The following is a 23,402-nucleotide window of genomic DNA, read 5'->3' on the forward strand; positions in this document are numbered from 1 at the left end:
ACAAAACTTTATCTGGAGGTTGAAGTTTTTGATTGCTGGGGCATTGACATGGGACCATTCCCTTCCTCTTACAAGAATCAATACATCTTAGTGGCTGTTGATTATGTCTCCAAGTGGGTTGAAGCAATTGCAAGTCCAACGAATGATTCTGTTGTGGTTCTTAAGCTGTTTAAGACCATTATATTTCCACGGTTTGGAGTTCCTAGAATTGTCATCAGTGATGGAGGTAAGCACTTTATCAATAAAGTGTTTGAGAAGCTGCTGAAAAAGTATGGTGTTCCACATAGAGTGGCCAGTCCATATCATCCTCAGACTAGTGGACAAGTTGAGGTTTCCAAAAGGCAGATTAAGGAGATCCTAGAGAAGACAATGGGTGTTACAAGGAAAGATTGGGCTATGAAGCTTGATGATGCACTTTGGGCATATAGAACTGCTTATAAGACACCACTTGGCACAACTCCTTTTCATCTGCTTTATGGGAAAGCCTGTCATCTACCAGTGGAGTTAGAGCACAAAGCAGTCTAGACAGTTAAGTTGATGAATTTTGATGCCAAGACAGCTTCAGAGAGAGGGTTAGTGCAGTTGAATGAATTGGATGAGCTGAGATTTCATGCATTTGAGAATTCCAAGCTGTACAAGGAGAGGACTAAGGCTCATCATGATAAGAAGATCATCTCCAAACAATTTGAGCCAAATGACCAGGTTCTCCTTTACAATTCCCGCTTGAAGCTGTTTCCTGGAAAGCTGCGTTCCCGCTGGTCTGGTCCTTTTACTATTCAAGAAGTCAGACCATATGGAGCTATTGTGCTGTTGAACTCAAAAGGGGAGAAATTTATTGTTAATGGCCAAAGGGTGAAACACTATTGGGCAAAAGCTGAGATACCAGACGGACACATTGTGCGTTTGGATAATGCACCCTCTGCCTACTCCGCTGCCAAGTCAAGCTAATGACTTAAAACAAGCGCTGAGTGGGAGGCAACCCACTGGTAAGAATTAATTATTTTGAATTTTTGCTTTTTAGGATCACTAACATATTAATTTTTGGTTTTGAGTTTTTATTGTTTCAGGAAAATAAAAAACAAGAGAAAAGTTACGGATTATCATTGATGAGCTAGCATCGATCGATGCTGCCTTGAATTGGTATCGGTCGACGCTATTATGGACAGAGATGAGAAAACGGGCCAATCGGGTTGATTTTGCTGGGTTTGAAACATTATTGGGCTTGTGATCAAAATGGGCCGGGTCCGACATAAGAAGCATTGATCGATGCTGCCTTTAATGAGCATCGGTCAATATCACTGAAACCAAGGGACGGAAGATTAAAATCGCGAGTTTCGTCTTCTTCTTCCATTCGATACAAAACGGAGCTAAACCCTAAATTGCTCATAACTCTCTCAATACAGCTCCGATTTGAGTGATTCAAAGCTCCAATCCACTCGATTTTCTCTCCTCTACCTGGATCTAGTGTCAATTTCTTGTTTTGGAGTGATGGCATCGAACAAGAGGACTCGAACCAACGACGGCGAAGCTTCTTCTTCCACTCGCCCACCTCGTCAATCCGGCCACCGTCAGCCTCCGTCAGCTCCGGCGAGCCTTACCCAACCTACACAACGTCCGACGAGAGCTCCTACTTTCTTACCTGATCTCTCTCTTCCATCTCCCATCCAATCAAGGTTCCCATGGCCAAAAGAAGAAGGTCAACCAATTCCAACAGAGAAAGAATGGCCTCAACACAAGCTTCCTGAGCTTAGCAAGCCTGAATTCATCAACAGGCCAGTGGGTGTTTGGGGAGATTATGAGACAATGCTCTACAATGCATGGCTAGGAGTTGAGATTGATCCTACAAGGTTTGTGGATTCTGTTATTCTTTGTAGGTTTGAAATTCATGATGAGGTCTTGGATTTGATTGATAGAATGGGTTTAGGAACCGTCTGTACTAGGCAGTATGATTTGTACCCGGATTTAGTGCGACAGTTCATGGCATCAGTTAGGATTACTTACAGAAATGAGCAAGCACCAGATGCATTTGGGGGTGAATTGCATTTCATCATCAATGGAATGCCTTATGATATCGATTTTTCTCATTTATGTGATGTATTCCGTTGGACTCGTTATTATCAGAAGGTTGCTTTGCCCAAGCAATATGAGATCTCTCTCCTTTGTGGTCTTACATAGGACTTGGTAAGTATGACTCCAAGAAGATGCTTCAATCAGAGGTCCGCCATCCTGTACTCCGGTATGTTCTTAGAGCTGTTGCTACCACTTTTCAGTGTAAGATGGAGCCTAACAAGATGAGAGCTGCAGAGCTATACTTTTTGAGTTGTGGTGTTGGCAACATGATCCTTAACTTTGGAGCTATTTTCGCACATTACTTGGTTGAGCTTCAGACCAAGCCATTTCTGGGTACTGGAGCTAAGAAAGAGGCTTTGGGGAGCCTTATTACTGCTATCCTTCAGTTCAACAAGATTCCTACTGATGGTTATAGTGTTGTCACTAAGAGACAGCTTATGGATGAGCAGTATTTGAGGAGTGCACATTGGCTGAAACCGGGTTTGTTGTGGAGGTTTGTTGATGAGACAGGAGAGCACTTTGTTCGCCTTCCACGACCTGATCTTACCACCATTGGTAGAGATCCTGAGCAGTTGCGTTTTTGCCCTTCACCAGATGACTATGTTGCTTATGCTCCTTCGCGTCGCCATCGCGCTTCGCGGACTACTACTGATGCTGCAGCTGCTCCTAACCCTGCTGGGGGTTTTGAGTATGGTTCTTCTTCTGGGACCGCGACATTTGAGTTCCCAGAGCCACCACAGGATCCTGCCACTATGGACCAGGGAGCTCATCAGACTTATGTGGTTTCTGCTTTGCGTGCCATCTGGAATGGCATGGCTCGACTTTCTCAGTGTGGCTGCATTCGTCCTACCAGGCGTACTAGGCGCAGGTCACCTTCTGCTGATCCCATCTCCGATGATGTTGATGATGATGAGGATGATGATGATGTTTCTGCTACATTTTAGCTTCTGATCATGGTTTTTCTTTATCTTTTTCCCTTTTTAGGATTGAGTCATTTTTATTCTTGCTTTAAGTCAGTTTGTGTTTGAAAGTTGTTTGAACTTATGAACTATCTATCTATCATGTTGCTTTTAACCTGTGTTAGTGTTTGAGTGCTTCTTAACAGAATTAACATCAAAGGAATGATCCAACAACATGATATATCATGGTTTTTGTGGTTTTTAACCATGATATAAGGAGTCTTTTAGTGTCTTTTCATTTGTTTCTAGATTGTTTTTGAGTCTTTACAGGTTTTTAGCATGGAAGGAGCAAAGTGGAGCAATTTGGATCAGTTTGGAGCAATAATCCGCAAGAAATCAACTTGGAATCGATCAGAGGAGATGGTGTCGATCGACACTGCCTTAGCATCGATCGACACCCAGTCCAAACCGACGAGAGAGCCAAATTTGGAAGTTTTACAAAGTTGCCCGAAGTTTTCCATATTTGCAAGACTAGTCCCTGACGTGTTTTAGGACATATATATATAGTTTTTAGGTTTTCCAAACCCTTAAGTTTTATTCTATCAAGTTTTATTTTTCCTGCAACCCTGAGAGATTTTTGAGAGCTTTTGGGAGAGAGATATGAACTGCTTTGAGAGAAGAATTTCTTGAACTCCTTCTTACTCTTTTTAATCTCAATTGCTTATTATTCAGAATCATGTTTTGTTCTTCATTGAATATGTCTGAGTAGTTTGCTTGTTAGGTTTAAGGTTTTTCACAAGGATTTTATGAATTATTAGATCTGTTTATTTAGGATTCTTTATCTATCTAGATCTTCCTCTTAGGTTGTTCTTCATATTAATTCTTGATTGATCACCTAGAATTAATACTTTAGGAAAATAAATTGATATGAGAATATAATTGATTTTCCTGATAAAACCTTTTGATGAGCAAAATTACTTCTTGCAAAGAGATTTGATTAAGTGATTTTGTGAACAATCTAAACCTGATTTTATTGCTGATTTTTAACCTAGAATTTTACAAAGAGATTTGGATTTTCTGGTTTTAAATTTATATATTATTTGCAGTGAGAACTGATTTAATTTACAAAAGTGTTTAGAGTTCTAAGATCTGTTCTTAATTGCTTGAATCCTAATTTATTGATTGATTTAATATTTCATAATTTCCTGAGAAATTCCCTAGGCCTAGCTGTTTGATCTTTTGAATTTTCACAGCTTTTATTTAATATTTTGCATTGTTTATTTTAATTCAATTTAATTTGTTTAGCTTAATTACAAAACTCTATAATTTATTGTGTAGTCTTGAATCCTTGTGGAATTCGACCCCTAAGTACTGCATTGACCTCTTAATTTGAGAGAGTAGCTCTAGGGTAAATTTGAGCATATCAAATTTTGGCGCCGTTGCCGAGGACTCTTTGATCTACCACTAGATTTGAGTTTTAGATTTTGTCTAAATTTTTATTTTTATTTGAAACTTACACGCTTTTGTTTTCTTTTCTCTTGTGTGTTTCAGGTGTATGCCTAATAAGCCTAACACAAGGAGCAACAAGACTGGTCCAATTCTGAAACTTTCAAACCAAGAGTTGGGAAAACTTGAGCGTGAGAACCGAAAAGCAGCCAAATCTCTGAAGATGGTTAACCCAATCATTCTGATGCGAGATGAGGATGGTGCTTTGAGGGATCAAGAGGGCCACTTGCGCAATGAGAAGGGCCAAAAGATTGATGCTGAGGGCAATGTGATTGCTGAAATTGCTGTTGTCGACGAACCAGCTGATGGTGTCGACGGTGTCGATCGACACCAAGCAGGTGGCATCGATCGACACCCACCTGCAGACGTGCGTGGAGCTGCCAACCACGTACAGAACCCCGTTCGACGACAGAAGAACAACCGGGATCTGATCAGGACCATTGCTGACTACAATCGGGCTGATCTAGTGTATGAGAACCGGTTTGCTATTGTTCCTCCCCCTTTTCAGAGGAATGATTTTGAGTTGAAACCTGCGTACTTTCAACTAGTTGGGCAAAGACCTTACTCTGCTTTGCTCAATGAGAAGCCCTTGGATCACATTGAGCATTTTGAGGATCTTGTGACCAGTATCAAGGCTAATGGAGTGACTGAGGACTTCATATTCTGCAAGCTCTTCCCATACTCACTTGCAGGAGAGGCATCTCAGTGGTTGAAGCAGTTGCCAGCTGGATCTTTGACATCTTGGCAACAAGTCAAAGTGGCTTTCCTCAACCATTTCTATGATGATGCAATGTCAGATGAGTTGAGAGTCAAGCTATCCACTTTCAAGCAAAGACCAGATGAAGCTTTCAAGGCAGCTTGGGTGAGATTCAAAGCTTATCAGAGGGATTGTCCACACCATGGTTTTTCAAGGGTACAATTGCTGAGTATCTTTTTCAGAGGGTGTGACTGGAAGTATCAGTTAGCTTTGGATGCTGCAAGTCATGGGAATTTCAAAACAAGATTTCCAGAAGATGCTGAAGTTTTGATTGAGAATTTGGCTTCTAGCAATAGCACTAAGGGAGCAGATGCTGAAAGGAAGAGATTGCATGGAGGATTTGATTCAAACCAGTTAGCTTCTGTTAATGCTAAGCTGGATTCAGTGCATAATCTCCTTATGGGTAAGAAATCTGTTCATTTTGCTGCTGAGGTTGAGACATATGAACCAGAACCTGATCGAGGACACCAAGAGGAAGATGTGAACTATGTGTATGGGAATCAGGGACAGCGGTTTGGAAATCAGCAAGGCAATAGGCCTTACAGTGGGAACTCTTCAGGCTACACTTCCAAGCCAGAGTATCAGCAGCAACAACAGAACAATGGCTATACAAGGACATATGGGAACTCATCTTATCAGTCTCCACCTCCTAAGAATTCTTCAGAGAGTAGAATGGAAGCCATGCTTGAGCAGCTTTTGCAAGGACAGGAGCAATTGACAGTGACATTCAATGGGAAGATTGACAATGTTTACACTGAGCTGAATGGGAAGATTGATGCATTGAATGTTCATGTTAAGAAGCTGGAGATTCAAGTTGCACAGACTGCTGGATCTGTTAAACGGCAAGAGAGTGTTCTTCCAGCAAGAACTGAGTCAAACCCCAGACATGCTTGCAATGCCTTATCGGTGAGAGATGAAGATGATGGTGAAATTGCTTCTGCATAAAAAGAAGAGAAATCGACCAAATCCTCGACTGCAGATGATGGTGTCGATCGACACCACCTGGGTGTCGGTCGACACTCATCCCAGACGGAACCAGAAGCTGCAAAATCTCAGGTTCCAGCAGTTGAAAGGGTCTACAAGCCTAAGGCTCCTTTTCCCAAGCCAAGAAAGTCTAAGCAAGAGATGGAGGAAGCTAGATGCAAAGCAATGATGGACAAGGTGATGATTGAGATGCCTTTAATTGATGCAGTAAAGCTTTCACCACCTCTTAAGCGGTATGTGAAGAGAATGGTATCCAATGGTTTGAGCCCTGAAGAAGGAGCACTTATTACAAAAGATGTCAGTGCAATTCTGTTGAACCAGCCTGTTGAGAGGAAGAAGGTGAGAAAGCAGGAAGTGGTTGTTTCTAAGGAAGTGAGTGCAATCATTCAATGTAGGACTGCTAAGAAGTTACCAGATCCTGGAAGCTTTGTACTTGATTGCTCTATCTCCACAGGAAGGTTTTCACACTCACTTTGTGACCTTGGCTCTAGCATCAACTTGATGCCACATTCTGTTGCTGTGAGACTTGGGATGACAGAATTCAAGCCAACTCAGATTTCTCTTATCTTGGCTGATCGATCATGAAGAATTCCTGAAGGTGTTTTAGAGGATATTCCAATTAAGGTTGGCAACTTCATAATTCCCACTCACTTTGTGGTGCTGAAGTATGATCAAGAGCCTAAAGATCCTCTCATCTTAGGAAGATCTTTCTTGGCTACAGCTGGTGCCATCATTGATGTGCAGAAAGGACACATAGCACTGAATGTGGATGGTTTGAGAATGAATTTTGAGATGGATAAGCTGAGGAGGGCTCCTACTATTGATGGACAGACATTTTCTATTGAGAAGGTTGCTGCAACACGAGCATCAGAAGCAGTGTCGATCGACACCAACAACAAGGTATCGATCGACACCCCTCCACGACCGAGACAGAACAGCTCTAAGAATGATGTTCCAAGTCAGAAACCTGTTCCCAAATAGAAGAGTCATCAATCCACACTCCAGAGCCCTCAGGTAAGGCAAAGGTACACCTCTCCTTCTCCTAAACTTTCTCCTATCATCAATAAGAATTTCAAAGAGATAAAAACTGTTTTGCAGTTAACCAAGCCACGAGATTATCGTAGAGTGCTTGTTTCTTCTGTTGATGATTTTGCAGGACATAAGAGAAGCACAACCATCCCTAAATCCCGCCCTGGTCCTATTCCTAACATCCTTGGCAAACCTCATGCACCTAAAGCTTATACACCACCTTGGATGAAGAGGACTTCAATGCCATGTTCTGCTCCTCCGGATGCCTAAGCTCCAATACAGTCAAGCTAATGACTAAAAATAAGCGCTTTGTGGGAGGCGACCCACTGGTAGGTTTTTCTTTTTCTTTTGATTTTGATTTTGTTTATTTTATTTCTATTTTTGCTTTCCTCTTACTTGATAACACTGGGGACAGTGTTGTTTAAGTCTGGGGGAGGTTAGTTACTAACTATGATTTCTGTTTTTGAGTTTCAGTTGTGTCAGTCAAAACCATAAAGTTTGAGTCAAATTTTTCAAATTTTTCTTTTTGTTTTTGGGAATTATGATCTTGACTAATGATTTCTCTTATTTGGCTAACACTCTAATGATTACTTGTTTATGCTTGATCTCAGAACTGAAGCTTAGAAAGACTATGAGCCTTATCAACAATCCTGAAAGCCCTTATTCAATGGATATCTGATAGATCTAACGTTGTCTCAACTTTTATCAGGATTTTAACTGGACTTAATCTCTTACTTTGGGGTTGGAAATCAGTGGACTAGACTTCTTCTTCGGGCCATACAAGACAATGCAATTTTTCAAAGTATGTCTCCCCTCTCTCTTCCCTTCAGTGCTTTAAAAAAATCAGAAAAAAGAGAGAATAAAAGATGAGATGATTTTGATCAGTTTAGAGAGGTAAGTAAATTACCAGTGACCTCATTATTCTACTCTTGAGCCAAATGATCACACAAAGCTTGGAAGCGAGGGGTAGGTAAATTACCAATGAGTCCGGTATTCGCTTACACCTTTGATTAAGAAAAAAAGAGAAAAGAAAAGAAAAAAAAATTTGAAGTGAGAAAAGGGAGAGGAAAGGAGATGTAAGAAGAATGTCTTGGCCTGAAGAGAATCCATATGCCACTGATCAATACACCCAAGGTAAGAACTCACCTGTACTTGCTTTAATATTGACTAATGAGATGACAATGGGGATTTCAGATATTCCAAGGGATTGTGGGACTTGAGTAAGGAATGTTGATGCTTATCATGGTTGAGTATAAGGAGTAAGTTTTTGAGTCAGGTAAATGAAGAGTGTGAATAAGAATCATCATGCAATTGAGTGAGTTCCCTGTTTTCAAACCTCTTTCACAGGTCTAAGTTTCTGTTTTGCTTGAGGGCAAGCAAAGGCTAAGTCTGGGGGAGTTGATATATCATGGTTTTTGTGGTTTTTAACCATGATATAAGGAGTCTTTTAGTGTCTTTTCATTTGTTTCTAGATTGTTTTTGAGTCTTTACAGGTTTTTAGCATGGAAGGAGCAAAGTGGAGCAATTTGGATCAGTTTGGAGCAATAATCCGCAAGAAATCAACTTGGAATCGATCAGAGGAGATGGTGTCGATCGACACTGCCTTAGCATCGATCGACACCCAGTCCAAACCGACGAGAGAGCCAAATTTGGATGTTTTACACAGTTGCCCGAAGTTTTCCATATTTGCAAGACTAGTCCCTGACGTGTTTTAGGACATATATATATAGTTTTTAGGTTTTCCAAACCCTTAAGTTTTATTCTATCAAGTTTTATTTTTCCTGCAACCCTGAGAGATTTTTGAGAGCTTTTGGGAGAGAGATCTGAACTGTTTTGAGAGAAGAATTTCTTGAACTCCTTCTTACTCTTTTTAATCTCAATTGCTTATTATTCAGAATCATGTTTTGTTCTTCATTGAATATGTCTGAGTAGTTTGCTTGTTAGGTTTAGGGTTTTTCACAAGGATTTTATGAATTATTAGATCTGTTTATTTAGGATTCTTTATCTATCTAGATCTTCCTCTTAGGTTGTTCTTCATATTAATTCTTGATTGATCACCTAGAATTAATACTTTAGGAAAATAAATTGATATGAGAATATAATTGATTTTCCTGATAAAACCTTTTGATGAGCAAAATTACTTCTTGCAAAGAGATTTGATTAAGTGATTTTGTGAACAATCTAAACCTGATTTTATTGCTGATTTTTAACCTAGAATTTTACAAAGAGATTTGGATTTTCTGGTTTTAAATTTAGATATTATTTGCAGTGAGAACTGATTTAATTTACAAAAGTGTTTAGAGTTCTAGATCTGTTCTTAATTGCTTGAATCCTAATTTATTGATTGATTTAATATTTCATAATTTCCTGAAAAATTCCCTAGGCCTAGCTGTTTGATCTTCTGAATTTTCACAGCTTTTATTTAATATTTTGCATTGTTTATTTTAATTCAATTTAATTTGTTTAGCTTAATTATAAAACTCTATAATTTATTGTGTAGTCTTGAGTCCTTGTGGAATTCGACCCCTAACTACTGCATTGACCTCTTAATTTGAGAGAGTAGCTCTAGGGTAAATTTGAGCATATCACAACACACACAACTAACTGCAACTAACAAGGAGTTTCGGCCAAAATTCACCATTCGTTGAGGGCATCGATCGATGCTGCCTTGTATGGCATCTGTTGACGCCGGTTGGGTAACCCGCGAAACTGTTCAATTTTTCTTTCAATTTTTCAACACAATTTTTGTTTCTTAGCTTTTCCCTTGGTTGATAACACTGGGGACAGTGTTGTTTAAGTCTGGGGGAGGTTAGTACTAACTACTAACTTGGTTTTTGTGTCTTGTGTCAAAACCATATTTTTGTTTTTATTGAGTCAAATTTTTCAAAAATTTCTGTTGAATTATGATCTCTAACTAATGGTTCTTGTTCTTTGGCTAACACTCTAATGATTCTTGACTAAGCTTGACCTCAGAACTGAAGTGTGGAAAAGACTATGAGCTGTATCAACAATCCTGAAAGCCCATATTCAAAGGATATCTAGTTCAACCAACGCTGTCTCAACTTTTATCAGGATTTTAACCGGACTTAATCTCTTACTTTGGAGTTGGAAATCAGTGGACTAGACTTCTTCTTCAGGCCATACAAGACAGTGCAATTTTTCAAAGTATGTCTCCCCTCTCTCTTCCCTTCAGTGCTTAAAAAAAAAAAAAGAATAAAAGATGAAATGATTTTGTTCAGTTTAGAGAGGTAGGTAAATTACCAGTGACCTCATTATTCTACTCTTGAGTCAAATGATCACGCAAAGCTTGGAAGCGAGGGGTAGGTAAATTACCGATGACCCCGGTATTCGCTTACACCTTTGCTTAAAAAAAAAAAAACCAAAAAAAGAAGAAAAAAAAAAGGAAGTGAGAAAAGGGAGAGGAAAGAAGATGTAAGAAGAATGTCTTGGCCTGAAGAGAGTCCATATGCCACTGTTTGAATACACCAAGGTAAGAACTCACCTGTACTTGCTTTAATTTATGTAATGAGATGGCAATGGTGAGACTAGAGATTCCAGAGGATTGTGGGATTTGAGTAAGGAATGTTGATGCTTTTCAATTGACAAAGTATATGAAGTAAGTTCTTGAGAGTCAAGGAAATGAAGAGTGCAAAGATCAGTTACCAGCAGTTGAGTGAATTCTATGTTTTCAAACCTCTTTCACAGGTCTAAGTTTCTGTTTTGCTTGAGGGCAAGCAAAGGCTAAGTCTGGGGGAGTTGATATATCATGGTTTTTACGGTTTTTAACCATGATATAAGTGTGCTTTTTGAGTCTTTTGATTTGTTTCTAGGTTATTTTTGAGTCTTTACAGGTTATTTAGGAATTTGGCACGGATGGGGCAATATGGAACAATTTGGATCATTTTGGAGCATTTTACCGAAGGAAATCAAGTTGGAGTCGGATCATAGATAGAGCATCGATCGACACCACACAGTAGGGCATCGATTGGCACTCCTGTTTACCCGACAAGAGAACAAGAAATTGGAAGTTTTACAAATTTGCCCAAAGTCTTCTACAATTGCAACATAAACCCCTGGACGTATTTTAGGATATATATATATTGTTTTTGGGTTTTAGAAACCCTTAAGTTATCTTCTAGCAGTTTTTGAGAGAAATGATATTGAGAGCTTTTGGGAGAGATAGATCTGAATTCTTTGTAGAGAGAAGATTTCTTGAACTCCCTCTTTACTTTTAATATCTATTGCATGTTATTCAGAATGATGATTTGTGCTTTATTTAACATGTCTGAGTAATTTGCATGTTAGGTTTAGGGTATTTCATAGGGTTTTTATGATTTATTAGATCTGAGATTTTTAGGGTTCTTAATCTTTTATGATCTTCATCCTTGGTTGTTCTTCACAATAATTCTTGATTGATCACCTAGAATTGTTATCTTAGGGAAATAAATTGATATGAGAATATAATTGTTTTCCTGATTAAACCATTGATGAGCAGAATTGTTTCTTACAAAGAGATTTGAATTAATAATTCTGTGAACTTATCTAAACATGTTCTTAAAGCTGATTTATTACTTAGAATTTTACAAAGAGATTTGGATTTTCTGGTTTTAAATTGAGAATATAATTGCAGTGAGAACTGGTTATTTTACCAAAAGTTTAAAATTCTAGATCTGATCTTTACTGCTTGAACCTTAATTAATTTATCTGATTTAATATTTCATAATTTCCTGAGAAATTCCCTAGGTTTAACTCTTTTGATTTTCTGAATTTACAACACTTTCATTTAAATATTTGCATTGCTTTTATTTTAATTAAATTAACTTGTTTAGCGTAATAACAAAACTCTATAATCTATTGTGTTTGATTTTGAGTCTCTGTGGATTCGACCCCAAAATACTGCAGTGAACTCTTGTTTGAGAGAGTAGCTCTAGGGATTAATTTGAGCTTATCACACGCTGGAGTTCCAACCAACCTCAGTTTGCCAACCAAACATTATAATGTTTCCATTTATTCCATACAAATATGTCTCAGAAACACACATATAAAACCACAACTAACCGTTAAACTCACGATCCCACTGTTGAATCTGTAGCCAGTAGTACCGTGAGGCTCCCCACAAAATCTCAGCTCGATCAGGAAAGTTTTGGACTACCAATCGCTGTTCCATGGAGACAACCTCGAATCCGATTTCTAGGGTTGCAGGTTCGGACTGTTTCAGATATTTCTTACGCAGAAAGCAACCCGCATAACGTTTTGAATATAACTCCGATCGGACTTCCGTCAGTTTCTACGAGCTCATGGATTGGTAGCAAACGCGATGATGGTTTTTGATTGATAAACCGATGTCAAATCTGGCGTCCGACGAGCCTCCAAAGTCGCCTCTTCAAACTGCTCTTATTTCTTTCTTAACTCTTTCTTGTTCTTCTTTTCTCCACCTTTCAGTTACTCCGGCGTTGCTCCTCCACCACCACCGAGGCTTTTCACAGCCATGACATCTACTTCTCTCCCCTCTCTACACATCCCATTCTCTCTCTCTATCTTCTTTTCTCCTCACGACTCTCTTTTTCCCTCCTCTCTCTTTCCAATAACAACACAACAAGAGCACGTCTACTTTTCAAAGTGGCCCACATATATAGAATTTGGGATGTTACAATAACTCTTCTACTTGTCTCTGCCTCAAAGCTTCTTATCCTACAATAGAATCAGATGTAACTTCAGTCATTGCTGAAGATGTAACATTTGCTCAAAAGGTGAACTACTTCAGAAGAACAGAGTACTGATTCAAGAACAGAACATCAGGATGTTTATGTCGGTATTTAACAATCTAGAAGACTTACGCGAGGGTGAAGGTGCAAGAAGCTTCTAGAAGAACAAGGAGTTTCATGTTTACAATAGGAATGTAAACATGAAAGAGGGAAATTTCCTAGATCATAAAGAAAAAGGAAATTGTCCAATTCCTATTAGGATTAGAATAGGCGAAGGTCTAGTTCTATAAATAGGGTGCAAAGGCCGATTGTAAGCCTTAGCACAAACAAGAGAAAGTTAACCTAGCTATTAAGTTTTAGTCTTTAAGAAAAGAAAAGAGCTAAGAACTTAGAGAGAGCGTGAGGTTTCTTTAAAGAGAGTTTTGAGAGATTAGAAAATTGTTTAGAACAAACTTGTAAACAGATTTTCTATTAATCAAAAGAGAGTTTAAAGAAATCTTTATTTCATTGTTCAGATCATAAGTTCTCACACTTTCAATTGGTATCATAGCAGCACTTGTTCAGAATATTACGGGTGAGATTCTGCGGACAAGATGGAGAGCTACAGAGATCTGTTCAACAACAATAAAGTCATCTTGGATGATGGAAACTATGGGTTTTGGAAGTCAAGGATCAAATCCATCATAGGAGGTATTGATCGTCTTGCTTGGAAGGCTGTTCTAGAAAAGTGGGAGGAACCAACGATCAAAGATGAATCAGGCGAGCGAATTCCAAAACCTGAGGCAGACTGGACTGATAACGAACAAAAGAGATCAAAATACAACTCAAGGGCTTTAAGTGCAATTCATTGCAGTGTTGGGAGAAAACAGTTTGAGTTGATTCAGGGGTGTGAAACTGCTAAAGAAGCATGGGATATCCTTCAAATTCATTATGAAGGTACAACTAAAGTGCATAGTTCAAGAAAGGATATGTTGGCCTCTAGATTTGAGAATCTAAAGATGGAGGAACATGAATCGATCTCAGATTTTAGTTCAAAGTTGAGTGCTCTAGCACAAGAAGCCTTAACTCTTGGGAAGACGTATAAGGATCAAAAGTTAGTCAAAAAGTTTCTAAGGTGTCTTCCATCTAGGTTCATGGGATACAAAACAGCTTTAACGGTCTCACAAGATTTAGATAATCTCAGTTTTGGCGAAGTAGTAGGAATGCTACAGGCACACGAGATGGAACTTAATGGGATTAAGAAACCAAAAGGAATAGCTCTAGCAGTAAGCAAAGACCTAACTGATCAAGGAGAAGAAGATGCTGTGAGTCTGTTGGTAAGAAGATTCGATCGAGCTCTGAGAAGGATAGAACAAGGTCAAGGTCAAAAGAAGAACAATTCATTCAAGAAGACAAGTGAAGACAAAAAGGCTGATATGCAGTGTCATGAATGTAAGGGATATGGTCATTTTATTCGAGAGTGTCCAACAATCAAGTTACGAGATGCCAAGTGCACAATCTGTAAAGGGACTGGACACACACATGAGGAATGTGTGAGTAACTCTAAATTCAAGAAAGAAAAATCTATGATTAGCATTGAGAATGAGTCAGATAGTGATAGCAGCAGCGAAGAAGAACTCATTAATTTAGTAGCTATGGTGGGAATCACTGAATTTGAGAATGGGGAAGAGGTAACTGACTCAGAATCAGAAGGAGAAGAAGTTCTTGACATTGTTCAGAGTTACAAAGAAGTACGAAATACACTTATTTCGCTAGGAAAAGAAAATCAAGGTTTGATTACTGAAAAACTTCGTTTAGAAGCACTTGTTATGTCATTACAGAATGAATTGGTGGATGAGAAAAAGCTGGCTAAAGATTCGCTAGATCTGATGAAAGAGAAGTTGGTATTATCTGCTAAAGCAGACAAGCTTGAAGAAGAGCTACTTAAAGAAAGAAAAAAATCTACAGAACTACAATCTGAATTAGATCAACAACATAGGAAGATTCATATGTTCGCAGGAACAAAGCAGCTTGACAAAATTTTGAGCTATGGGAGAACTGAGAAAACTCATAGAGGATTGGGATTTACTGAGAACAACGGAGCTAAATCACAGACAACCAAGTTCGTATCTGCTGGAACCTATCAGTCTGAGAAGGAGACATCTTATGGTGGTTCTAATGGATCCTTGAGTTGTTATTTTTGTGGGAAAATCGGTCACTACAAACGTTTTTGCTACAAATATTGGCAGAAGGTCTGTACCTTAAAGCAACAAGGAAGATTCTTCTGGAATGGAATCAGAAGACAAGTTTGGATGAAGAAAGCTGACATATATCAATCGGGATCAATGGTAGCTTCTGGATCTGGGTTTAGATGCAATATGGCCATGATTACTGAAGAACAAGAAGAAACGGAACCAATATGCGATATGGCTATGATCACTGAAGAACAAGAAGACACGGAGCCTTGGTTCTTTGACAGCGGCTGCTCAAGACATATGACTGGAACCAAGAGTAATCTACAGAATATTAAGAAATTGAAAGGAGGTACAGTAACATTTGGAGATGGAAGTCATGGTTTCATACAAGGCAAAGGTACAACACGTGATATAGAGCTTCCACAATTGGTGAATGTCTACCTAGTTCAAGGATTGCGTGCAAATTTAATAAGCATTAGTCAACTCTGTGATGAAGGATTGTCAGTTTTATTCACAAAAACTGATTGCAAAGCATTGGATGAGTCGGGTAATGTCAAGTTATACGGTGTAAGATCTGGGAACAATTGTTACATGTGGGAAAAACATTCAATCAAATGCTACAGTGCTCGAGGAAGTATAGATCTATGGCATCAACGACTTGGACACATGAATACAAGAAACCTTGCTACTCTTGTGAATAAAGAGATAACTCGAGGAGTACCTAAGCTTAAAGGAGAAGATAATATGGTGTGTGGACCTTGTAATTAGGGAAAGCAAGTCAAAATTCAGCACAAAAAGGTTCCAGATGTTCATTCAAAATCAGCTCTGGAACTGGTTCACATGGACTTAATGGGACCAATGCAAGTGGAAAGCCTAGCAGGAAAGAAATATGTGTTTGTTTTAGTTGATGATTACTCCAGATACACTTGGGTTTGTTTTATTCGTGAGAAGTCAGACACAATCGACAGCTTCAAAATTTTAGCTTTACAGCTACATAATGAACGAGGAGGAATCAAGAAAATTCGAAGTGATCATGGTGGAGAATTTCAATATGAGGCTATGAAGGAGTTTTGTGAACAGCATGGGATTGCACACCAATTCTCAGCACCAAGGACACCACAACAGAATGGAGTAGTAGAAAGGAAGAATAGAACTCTTCAGGAAATGGCAAGAGCAATGATACATGGAAATCAAGTTCCTAAGAAATTCTAGGCTGAAGCATTGAACACTGCCGGTTATATAATTAACAGAGTTTATGTCCGAAGAGATACTACAAAAACCCCCTATGAGTTGTGGAGAGGCAAAACACCAAATCTGAGTTACTTCCATGTGTTTGGATGCAAATGCTATATCTTAAATGACAAGGATTATCTTGGCAAATTCGACTCCAGAAGTGATGAAGGCATGTTTTTGGGTTATGCGGAGAGTAGTACAGCATTCAGAGTCTATAACAGGCGTACATGTTTAATCATGGAGTCAGTAAATGTAGTCTTTGATGATCAATCTGTAGCTGTACAAGGTGATGATTCAGACAGTGATTCAGAACAGGTAAGCATCACTCAAGCCCACAAAGAAGTTTCTGAGTTGGACAGTTCTATTACAAAACCAGAAGAAGTGCAACAAGTTCATAAGAATCATTCTGCATCTGATGTTATTGGGGACTTAAATGAGAAAATGAAGACTCGAGGAGTGCAGATTGATTTTAAGAAGATGACAAGTTACTTTACAACTCTAGAAACTGTTTTCTATGAGTGTTTTGTGTCCATGATCGAACCAAAGAACCATATAGAAGCTGTTCAAGATGATTTTTGGATTATAGCCATGGAAGAAGAACTGGAACAGTTTGAGCGTAATGATGTTTGGGAACTGGTTCGCAGACAAATAGATGTGAATATCATTGGTACTAAGTGGATTTTTAAAAACAAAATAGATGAGAGTGGTGTTGTTGTTCGCAATAAAGCAAGAATAGTTGCACAAGGTTATACTCAGATCGAAGGTGTAGATTTTGAAGAAACTTTTGCACCAGTAGCAAGGCTTGAGTCAATAAGACTGTTTTTAGGAATGGCGTGCATTCTGAACTTTAAAGTGTTTCAGATGGATGTGAAGAGTGTTTTCTTAAATGGGATCTTACAAGAAGAAGTATATGTTGAACAACCCAAAGGTTTTGAAGATCCAATTAGGCCAGAGTATGTGAATAAACTAAAGAAAGCTCTTTATGGATTGAAGCAAGCTCCAAGAGCTTGGTGTGAGAGGCTGACCAGATTTCTTATGGAACAAAACTATATTAGAGGGAGTGTGGACAAGACTCTGTTTATCTTGGAACAAGATGATGACATTATGATGGTTCAAATTTATGTTGATGACATTATCTTTGGAAGCACTTCAAAAGAGTTGGTGGATAGGTTTGTGAGTAGTATGACACAAGAATTTGAGATGAGTCTTGTTGGAGAATTGAAGTATTTTCTTGGGTTGCAGATTACTCAATCAGATCAAGGCATTTTTATTTCACAAAGTACTTATGCAAGACAACTTCTTAAGAAGTTTCAGATGGATAAGTGCAAAGAAGCTGTGATACCTATGAGTACTTCATTGAAATTGTCCAAAGATGTTGATGGTAAAGATGTAGATGTCAAGCAATACAGAGGAATGATTGGGAGCTTACTATATCTTACAGCTAGTAGACCAGATTTGAGTTTTAGTGTGGGTATATGAGCAAAATATCAGTCAAAACCAAAACAGTCTCATCTTGAAGCAGTTAAGCGAATTATTAAGTATGTCAAAGGAACTGTTGAGTTTGGAATTTGGTACTCTAAAGGTTCGAATAAAGGATTGGTTGGTTATTGTGATGCAGATTATGCAGGAAATGTAACAGATCGAAAGAGTACAATTGGAGGTTGTTTCTTTCTAGGCAATAATTTAATAGCCTGGTTGAGTAAGAAATAGAATTCAGTGTCTCTGTCTACAGCTGAATCAGAATATATAGCTATGGGAAGTTGTTGTACTCAGTTGTTGTGGATGAAGCAGATGTCAGCTGATTATGGTATGGATTCAGGGGAGCTACAAGTATATTGTGATAACAAAAGTGCAATTGATATCTCTAAGAATCCAGTTCAACATTCAAGAACCAAGCACATTGATGTGAGACATCATTTTATCAGAGAACTGGTTGAGAGAAAGCAAGTTTAGATTGGTCATGTTGATACTGAAGATCAGTTAGCTGATATATTCACAAAAGCTTTAGATTTTAATCGATTTACCACATTGAGGAACTCAATTGGTGTGTGTGAGATGTGAGTTTGGGTTGAAGCTGGTCGAGGACAAGTATAAAGAAATTCTGGTTTTGGAAATAATTATTTGAGTAAACCGATTCTATTTGCGGTTTATTTGGGTTTTAATTTTTAGGTTAAAAGGAGGTTTGGTGGTTGTCATCGGGTGTATCGAAAAAGAAGAAAGAAAAAAAAAAAACTTTGTGTGTGTTTTTCTTTGGTTGTATCGAGCGATTGAGAAATTTCAAGAGAGGATGGTGAGAGCAACTCGACAAGGTTTGGTGAGAGGAGGCAACAAATCAAAAGTGATTCGAGATGATGGTGGTTGTAATCGCCCCCACCTAGTTGATGACTCGAGTAGTAATGAGGATCAAATTCATGATGAATCCGGTGATGATGTTCAACTCAATTCGGTAGAAGGGGAAGATTCCACAGAGAGCAAATCGGAACCAGTTCTTGATGATAAAGAAGTCTCCGACAATGAGGAAGAAGAGGTTCAAGATAAGGGAAAACAGGTTGCTTCGGATTCTGAGGATTTCGGGTTTGAAGAAATTTCTGTGCAAGAACAGATTGCACGACATGGTTAAGAAGCGGAAGATGAATCGAGGGTCTACTTCTGTTTCCAAGCGATCTAAGTCTGCCACAACAAAGGCAAAGAATGTTCGAGTAAAGGGAAATTTTCGGTCTAATGTGTTTGTCTCAAGAGCTGCTCAAGTCAGGTATTCTCATCTTATAACTAGAGAATTTACAGCAGAAAGGAATATAGATTTCTCACAACCGGATGAATTTGGGATTCATGATAAAATCATGGAGTTGGGATTACAAGAGTCAGTTCAAGGGTTATCGTTATATGTCAAGGAAGTGATATGTGAGTTTTATGCCAATTTACCAAACGAAAAGGCCAAAGATGGGGTTAAGGTGTTTGTTAGAGGGCAGTGGTATGAATTCTCACCTATGTTGATCAATGAGGCATTTAATCTAGAATATATGACTTTAGATGAGAACAAAGCTAGTAATGCGGTTGATAAGCTGAGTAAGAATGAGCTTGCAGTGGCTTTAAGTGGAAAAGATAAGTTGCCTTGGTCAAAGTTGAAAGTTAAGAATCTTCCTGGAGATGTTGCAGCTCTTTTTATGTTCGCAGCTTTTAACTGGGTTCCATCTGGTCATCCACATCATCCCTCAGTCAAACGTGCTCAAGTTGTGTATAAGATGATCAAAGGTATTCGTTTTGATCTCGGACAGTTGATCTATGATCAAGTTATGAATATGAAGTGGAGTGATCCTTCGAGGCGTGTAATTTTTCCCCGGATAATTTTTGGCACTCTTAGGATTCAGGATGGTCCTCTTGAGTGGTCAAATGCAGAAGAAGAAGTTACAGCTAAGTTTTACACTAAAGATGTTCGAAATGGACTTGCTTATGGGATTAAACACGGGTTACTCACTGAGGATGGACATCCTATACCACAGGATGAACAACCAGATGAGGGATTTTCGTCGGCATCTGAGGTAATTCAGTTGGGTAGCATTCGTGTGCCGCAGTTAGGTCAAGCAGATGAGGAGAGTTCATATGCAGCTTTGGTCGATACGTCACAGGCTCTTCAGCGACTCACGGAAGTAGTCCAGAGGCTCATACAGAATCATCCACTTTCCAAGATGATTTGAGGTGTTTTTAACTATTGTATTCTCAAGCAGGGGGAGATGGTGTAGAAGCTGGTCTGAGATTCTGGGGGAGCTTAACTGATCTGAGATTCTGGGGGAGCTTAGCTGATCTGAGATTCTGGGGGAGCTTAGCTGGTCTGAGATTCTGGGGGAGCTTTGAGCTGATCTGAGATTCTCAAGTTTGGAAGTTTTTTTTTTTTTCGGAGATCTTTTTGGTTGGATAGTTTGACTATGGTTATGTTATGAACGGTTGACTACGGTTTAAAGCTGTTTGTTTTTTTTTTAAGCCAAATTTATTATGCTTGAGAAACACAAAGTTAAAAAGGGGGAGATTGAAGATGTAACATTTGCTCAAAAGGTGAACTACTTCAGAAGAACAGAGTACTGATTCAAGAACAGAACATCAGGATGTTTATGTCGGTATTTCACAATCTAGAAGACTTACGCGAGGGTGAAGGTGCAAGAAGCTTCTAGAAGAACAAGGAGTTTCATGTTTACAATAGGAATGTAAACATGAAAGAGGGAAATTTCCTAGATCATAAAGAAAAAGGAAATTGTCCAATTCCTATTAGGATTAGAATAGGCGAAGGTCTAGTTCTATAAATAGGGTGCAAAGGCCGATTGTAAGCCTTAGCACAAACAAGAGAAAGTTAACCTAGCTATTAAGTTTTAGTCTTTAAGAAAAGAAAAGAGCTAAGAACTTAGAGAGAGCGTGAGGTTTCTTTAAAGAGAGTTTTGAGAGATTAGAAAATTGTTTAGAACAAACTTGTAAACAGATTTTCTATTAATCAAAAGAGAGTTTAAAGAAATCTTTATTTCATTGTTCAGATCATAAGTTCTCACACTTTCAATTGCTTCTGCATTCTTTGGGGACGTTTCTTCACCAATTATTTGACAATTCTTTGTGCGTCGTGAGTTTAACCAAACACCAATATGCAACGGAAGTACTTTTGTCTGTCATGATGACATAAACACAAACAAGACCCTCCTTCTCTGATCTTGAGCCGACTTCTCATACTGTTCCGAAAAAAAAAAAAAAACAAAAAAAAAAAAACACTTTTCACCGGCGTAAGAAAAATCCAGTGAGTATTCATCACCACAACATCTTTGTCATCATCTTTCTCTTGTAAATGAAAGCTCATCTTTGTAATTCGGTTTTTGTCTCCTCTTAAGATACAGATCTGATGTCTGAACTCTAAATCACCTTTTTCTATTTTCTTCAATTCCACAAACACTCAACACACGCCTCATTCTCTTTCGTGTTTTTTTTTTTGTTCACACATCCAGGATCTAACCTATTAGAGATTATAGACTCAAGTCGGTTTCCTGCTCTGATAGCAAATAAAGAACGAATAAAGTAAACAACACATAGAGTTTGTTAACGGGGTTCAGATTTTCTACATCCCCGGGACCAAGTCCAGAATAAATCCACTAGAACAAGATTACAATTACAATCATAATTGTATATGATATTGAACACTAGTGGGGCAACGCCACACACCTTGTGTGCATCTCTCTAGAATACCCTAAGGCGTGCACCTCTTCATGAAATGCTCTCTTGGTATTTATAACAATTGTTCAACCTTAGAGTTGACAACTTTCCTATTCTAAACCGGTAAACTAACATATTTAGATAACTCCTAAATATAATTAATCATAATTTCATAACTCGGTAGGATTAGTATAGCTTGCACCTCAAGCTATCTTCAAGCTTATGCCAACAATAACTATCACTCCCTACAGTCAATACTCCACTCTATCTTTCAAGTCAGTGGTCTGAATTATATTCAATTTACTTTCAATGCAGGGTTATGCATTTGAAACTTTGGTAGCCAATATTTGATGAGGCAAAGGTGATTATTGATGTAACTTATTTTCATATGTTTCTTTCTCATGTTCCATTACCAAAACAGAGTTGGGACTTCGGTGCTAATCTTTTACGTTGTAGATTAACTCGAATGCTAATGAAGGTGCAAAAACAAATATACCCAAGTGAATCGTATATTTAACGAAATTTCAACAAATAGAATTCTCCCCTAGTTGAAGTCAACTACAATCAGGTAGATAAACAGTTTCGACTAACTGATGTGGTATAAGATTCTCTGAAGATCGTTATGTAGAGACAATGAGAAGTAGTAAGCGCAAGCGGGTAAGCACCAGACTTATTATTTTGGTTTCTGCATAGCAGATCAGTTGTGACATAGAGCTCTTCTCAGTTTAATCCTCATAACAAAATACTTATAATGCTCCTCTGGATCTAGAGCTACTCCAGCTACATAGAAAATGACATGTAGCATGTGAGTACTTCATTTTCAGAGGCTTCGTAAGAGAAAGATGTCGTCAAACATAAGTTCTGGTATACTACACAAATTTGCAGCGTTACACACAAGTCCTTAGAAACAGAGTAATGTAAAAGAGGTATCTTCTTGCACACGCTTTCTTCCAAATCCTAATGCTAAAAAATATAGATTGACTCAATACAGAGGGAGTAGGATTTGAGTTCTGTCTTTATTTGAAAATTTGGTAATGTGAGTGGATAATGACCATAGTTAAAGACTTAAAGATAATAATCTTAATTCCTAAGCACCTTTTCCACGAAAGTTCTTCTCTTTCTGCTACAACGCACGCGTATATAAACCTGATTCAACCACTATGGCTACCAACTCTTTTCTCTAGTTTATATTTTTGTTCATTAATCAAAACGTAATGTTAGGGATAATCTACAAAATCAACTTATATTAAAGTTGCATAAGGTGAAAAATAAATTATACTAAATAAAAGTAGGAGCTATAAGCTTTTAAGACTGTTCACATAGGATTTAAAATCGCCAATCATGATTTGACATATCAACATTTAACATTTTTAAAATTATAATAATTTTCTATATTAAGAATTTTTGTAAAAAAGGAAAAACAATAATTACAGAAATAAAATTAATGTAAATGTTATAATTATAACACATGGAAATAAGAAAAATGTAAATATAAAATAATATGTAAATGTTATAATTATAACACATGGAAATAAGAAAAATGTAAATATAAAATAATATTCATATTAAACATAATATTTAATCTCTAAAATTAATCATATCTTTATATAGTATATATCATTATATCATTAAATGTAACTTTGCAAATATTAAATGTAATTAATCACGTTTCTAAAAATTGTAAAAAAGTAAAACCCTAAATTATGAACGTATATTACTTTCTTATAAATATTTTACATTATATTTATTATCATGGCGACCTATTGTCTCTTATTTTAATTGTGCTAATTTTTTTAAAAAAATATACATACTAATCCATTAATCTTTGATCGTAGGTTGTATGGAATCAAAGTCGTGAATT

At 37.9% G+C, this 23,402-nt stretch overlaps 2 protein-coding genes across 2 annotated transcripts; both read left to right on the forward strand.

The window, feature by feature from the left end:
• The first annotated feature begins 537 nt into the window (after nucleotides 1-537).
• Nucleotides 538-948, forward strand: LOC147919838 (uncharacterized). The gene has a single exon (XM_087504124.1). It carries the CDS (start codon nucleotides 538-540, stop codon nucleotides 946-948), a length of 411 nt encoding a protein of 136 aa, XP_087360250.1.
• A 12,595-nt stretch (nucleotides 949-13,543) lies between these two features.
• Nucleotides 13,544-18,310, forward strand: LOC104772909 (uncharacterized). The gene is made up of 4 exons (XM_019241976.2): nucleotides 13,544-15,871; nucleotides 16,337-17,828; nucleotides 17,940-18,005; nucleotides 18,090-18,310. The coding sequence occupies exons 1-4, from the start codon at nucleotides 13,544-13,546 to the stop codon at nucleotides 18,308-18,310; spliced, it is 4,107 nt and encodes a 1,368-aa protein (XP_019097521.2).
• Nucleotides 18,311-23,402: the final 5,092 nt, after the last annotated feature.

The sequence above is a fragment of the Camelina sativa genome, chromosome 20 (genome assembly GCF_030686135.1).
Source record: "Camelina sativa cultivar CO46 ecotype springtype chromosome 20, ASM3068613v1".
NCBI classification, from domain to species: Eukaryota; Viridiplantae; Streptophyta; class Magnoliopsida; order Brassicales; family Brassicaceae; genus Camelina; species Camelina sativa.

Coding starts and splice junctions, on each gene's coding strand:
- LOC147919838 (XM_087504124.1), top strand. CDS start 538: ATGAATTTTGATGCCAAGACAGCTTCAGAGAGAGGGTTAGTGCAGTTG.
- LOC104772909 (XM_019241976.2), top strand. CDS start 13,544: ATGGAGAGCTACAGAGATCTGTTCAACAACAATAAAGTCATCTTGGAT. Junction 15,872..16,336: donor TTAAAGGAGAAGATAATATG/GTGTGTGGACCT, acceptor AAGAAATTCTAG/GCTGAAGCATTGAACACTGC. Junction 17,829..17,939: donor AGATTTGAGTTTTAGTGTGG/GTATATGAGCAA, acceptor GGTACTCTAAAG/GTTCGAATAAAGGATTGGTT.